At 34.3% G+C, this 3,922-nt stretch overlaps 1 protein-coding gene across 1 annotated transcript; it reads right to left on the bottom strand.

The window, feature by feature from the left end:
• Positions 1-202: 202 nt before the first annotated feature.
• Positions 203-3,201, bottom strand: LOC105620274. The gene is made up of 3 exons (XM_012201779.1): positions 3,030-3,201; positions 1,794-2,121; positions 203-893 (listed from the first exon to the last, which is right to left on the bottom strand). Exons 1-3 carry the CDS (start codon positions 3,199-3,201, stop codon positions 203-205), a joined length of 1,191 nt encoding a protein of 396 aa, XP_012057169.1.
• Between the last annotated feature and the right edge of the window lie 721 nt (positions 3,202-3,922).

Here is a 3,922-nt window from a genome sequence, read left to right as displayed (position 1 = left end):
TTATTTCTCTCTAACATTTCTAATTGAAAACTTTTTTCTCTCCAAATTGTCTGTAGACATAAAGATTATCTTTCACAACTTTTCATATTTTATAATACACAAATATTCGAAAGTAGCGGAGACAAAGTTCCAACAGAAATAAACTGACTGTTTCATACAATATTGCATAAAGACATTCACTTTAAGAGTCCTCTTTACATCTTTATGCGTTTTTATTGGCACCATAAAACTGCCTGAAACTTTCGTAAATATCATTATTCAAGTTCACGCGTTTTCGTGACTTCCGTAGGCCTGTTCTGAATCCACTTAATTCCCGCATTCGATATGCCGGGGCTACGCTGGCGATAGTTAACGGCGACTTCGTGGGAAACGTCACGTATCGCCAGAATTCGTTTATCGGCGGCGATATCCTAATAATGCGATCTCTCTTGCAATCGTCGATCTCGAGACACTTCGCCTTATTTTTCACGATCTCGAATATTTTACTATTCGGTTGCCGTCGCGTGACATTCTTCAAAGATTGTTTCAAGCAGTTACCGAGTATCCTCATTGCCGCTTTTTTCGCGTCGTCCTGATGATACGTGATCGTCGTGTCAAGATCGCTCGACAACGTAACGTTTCGACGTGTCGCATCGGATGGAGCGAATGTGATCGTCCCATTGGGACTCGATAAGTTCTTCATCGTCGCGATTTCGATTACCGTCGTCGCGTTCGACTTTATCCTCGAATCTTCTTTGGTGACCAATTGCGTTACATTCAAAAACGTGCACGAACAATGATTAATCACATTGTTACTCGAAACTTCGGTTTTCGAAGAATTATTATTTGGGCAATGCGATTGGTTCGTCTTATCTTCAGCCACGGTCGTCATCGTTTCTTCTATCATAGATTTCCTGAAGTGAAATCATTAAGCCAATTAGTCGTCGAATTCTAGCACATATTTTGGTGGTTTTTTAACAAAAAAAGAAAAGAAAATTCTTTTTATTAAAAATAAATATAAATGCATTCATGATTTATTGCAACTTTTTAATTGAGGTACCAAGAAGCTGTTAGCAGCGGAACTTTTGCGTTAAGGATTAAAGGAAAAAAATTGTCGGACAAATTGGATACGATTGAAACCCCTTGCATATATACGCCGTAAAACTTGCGTGGATTTAGACCGGCCCCGTAATGGTAGCAATTCGATAAATTCATCATCCAGGACTTCTCTCTTCTCGTTTCTCTTAGCTTAAATCCCAACTTAAATAGACGCGAAACGTGTACTGGACTAAAGTTCGAGCGAGTTTGATTACAAGGGAACGTGTCTCCAACTGCACTTACCTTCAGCAAATAAGCTACTGCTGAATTGTTAAAGCTCATTTTCAAAGAATCATGCGATTCGCGCACTTAGAGTTTTCGCGAGGAACTTCCGTTCACGTTCTGCAAATTAAATATTTAGCGAACGTATGCGCTATTTTAATGCATCGCCGAAACACGTAATCGCTCGTAATAAGAGAAGAGAACAGATAATTGTTCGGAGTAATTGACTATTCAATTATATCGAATCTAGTAAGATAATTAACAAAATGAAAACGGCAATGTTTCCCAAAAAATCGAAACGTATCTTCCTCGCTCGAAAATTTAAGTGAGAAATACATAGAAAAACGTAAGACAGTAAAATGTAAGCAGTAAGCGAATTGATCAATTATAATAGAGAACTTAGAACAATAATTATGTTCTCTATTGTGATTGACCGATTCCTTATGTTTTTTTATGTGTTTCTGACTTTAGAAAAGAAATTTCTTTCGGCTTACTTTGCGATCTTCGCCTCAGAATCCATCATGTCAATACGTTCCTCCATTTGATAATAAGCAATTATCAATATTCGCATCAACCGAATGAGTTTAAGCTTGATGATCGACCCATTAGGTTGAGCTTCTCGAAGCAACAACAGTCTGGCCCAGTCCGACTTCAACGTACCGAAGGGCAGAGCGGAAATTGGACACTTAAATCCGGCAATCATCATTTTTACGGTAGGCACGTTCGTGAGATTTAATTTGGATAAATGATTCCCGATCTCGTTGATATCAAACTTGGCCAGGTCCAAACAGCGATCTGGAGTGCCAGAACTCGCACATTCCGCTGAAAAAGAAAAAAAATAGGAACTTGTTTCTCTTCTCATCAATCAATCGTAAATTGTGATACACATTCGTAACGCAATTTTTTTTTGCAGAAATATTAAAAACTGTAATATTATAAACTCGTAATTTCTTCTTTTTTTATAAAAGTAGAAATAGTCCTTCGATCGCGTTACGTGTCTTAATTGTCATTAAATTTTCTCCATGAATCGTGTTAATCCTCGATCTAAATTATTTCTCAAATTACGTCTCATCTTCAATTTAATTTAAAGACAATTTTAGATAATTCATATTTAAGTTCAAAATAGTATTTATAGTACTTAATTTAAAACCGTCTAAGTACAGCCTTAAAATATTTTAATACTCATATTAATATCTTAAAACATTACATTATTAATTAAGGTGATCATGAAATAAGAACGAATTATAAATACCGGCCTATTTATAATTTTATATGCTCTACAATATAAAGAATGTTTGAAAGATTAAAGTACACAAACAATACTTATAATATAATATAATGCAAATTATGGATAGTTTAAAGTGGGCTTAATCAATAGGTCTAATAAAGAATTATCATTTTCAGAAATTCATAGAGATTTTAAAAATATAATTTAATTGTTGTTATAATTGAGTATTTGAAGAATAATACAAAGAAAAGACGAATGCAAGCTCTAACTTGATATGAGATTTAAAAAAATCTATTTTCATTAATTTCATTATTAAATTGTACATATTAATTTTTAAGCTTCCACGGTTTTCATTTTTGTGATACACATTCGTAATGCAAATCTCGAAACAATGTCTTATCATCTGACATGCTTCACGACAGCGATAATTCAATGTCACTAAAGATTGACGAACAGCCCAAGATCCTTTCAAGAAACATAAAATAGTACAGCATGCACTTACTGTTGAGAATTAACACTGCGCAAAAAAGAATAGAAATATACGACAGAAACATTTTTCGCGACATTCCGCTTCTCGAACTGTTCGCGCGGATGAGTGACGATATGCGAGCACTTCGTTTCGTTAGGATCGGCATATTTTCAAACACCGGCAACTCGCGGTTACGATAACACATGAAATACAAAGCGATTCTCACTTCTTGTAAAGCGAGAGCTGCATCCGATCCCTTCGCGCCGCGATAAACGTCTAGGAACGCAGAAGAATGTTTTCAATCGCTGATGTTATATGGCAGGTCAGCTTATTTGTGAACTTCCCTCACCGGAAACGAAATCGTTGAATCATCACTGTAGCGGTTACAATATTAGCGCATTAAATGTGCATTTCCAATTGAAAACTATAATGAGAATTTCTTCAAAATTTCCAATATTAAATACTTTAACACAGAGTTATGGTCAGAGTTAAAAAAATCATGCTAAAACAAAATCCAAAGTAACATTTTATAACTTTTTTATAGAGAAAGAGAGAGAGTTTCAACAAGAAGAATTAATTTCCAATTTATGTTGAAAATTGTCGATGCCCTCTTGACAGATATCTGAAAAAATTCGGCGATTTCTGTTGCATAATAAAATAAAAAAATTATATTTTCAAATATCTATAAAAAAAGAAAAAAATTATTTTTGTTTTATATGGACGATTGAAAGAGTAATGAACAAACATTTTTATAGTTTTCTTACAGCTTCAACGAGAACAATTAACTAAATTTCCAACTTATGTTGGAAATTGTCGATGCTGAGATATCTGAAAGAATTCGGCGATTTCTGTTGCATAATAAAATGCAAAATAAAAAATTGTATTTTCAAGTGAATTGCTATGAAAAAGAAAAAAATTATTTGTTC

The sequence above is a fragment of the Atta cephalotes genome, assembly GCF_000143395.1.
Source record: "Atta cephalotes unplaced genomic scaffold scaffold00025, whole genome shotgun sequence".
NCBI classification, from domain to species: domain Eukaryota; kingdom Metazoa; phylum Arthropoda; class Insecta; order Hymenoptera; family Formicidae; genus Atta; species Atta cephalotes.
Note: the sequence above shows the minus strand (reverse complement) of the source record. Positions and strands in the feature narration are given on the sequence as shown.

What these genes read in the sequence shown, in the direction of transcription:
- LOC105620274 (XM_012201779.1), bottom strand. Translation starts at nt 3,201, where the DNA reads ATGTGTTATCGTAACCGCGAGTTGCCGGTGTTTGAAAATATGCCGATC. An exon ending in CGCAGTGTTAATTCTCAACA is followed by an intron (nt 2,122 to 3,029) that starts GTAAGTGCATGC and finishes TTTCTTTTTCAG; the next exon opens with CGGAATGTGCGAGTTCTGGC. An exon ending in TCTGAGGCGAAGATCGCAAA is followed by an intron (nt 894 to 1,793) that starts GTAAGCCGAAAG and finishes ATTTCACTTCAG; the next exon opens with GAAATCTATGATAGAAGAAA.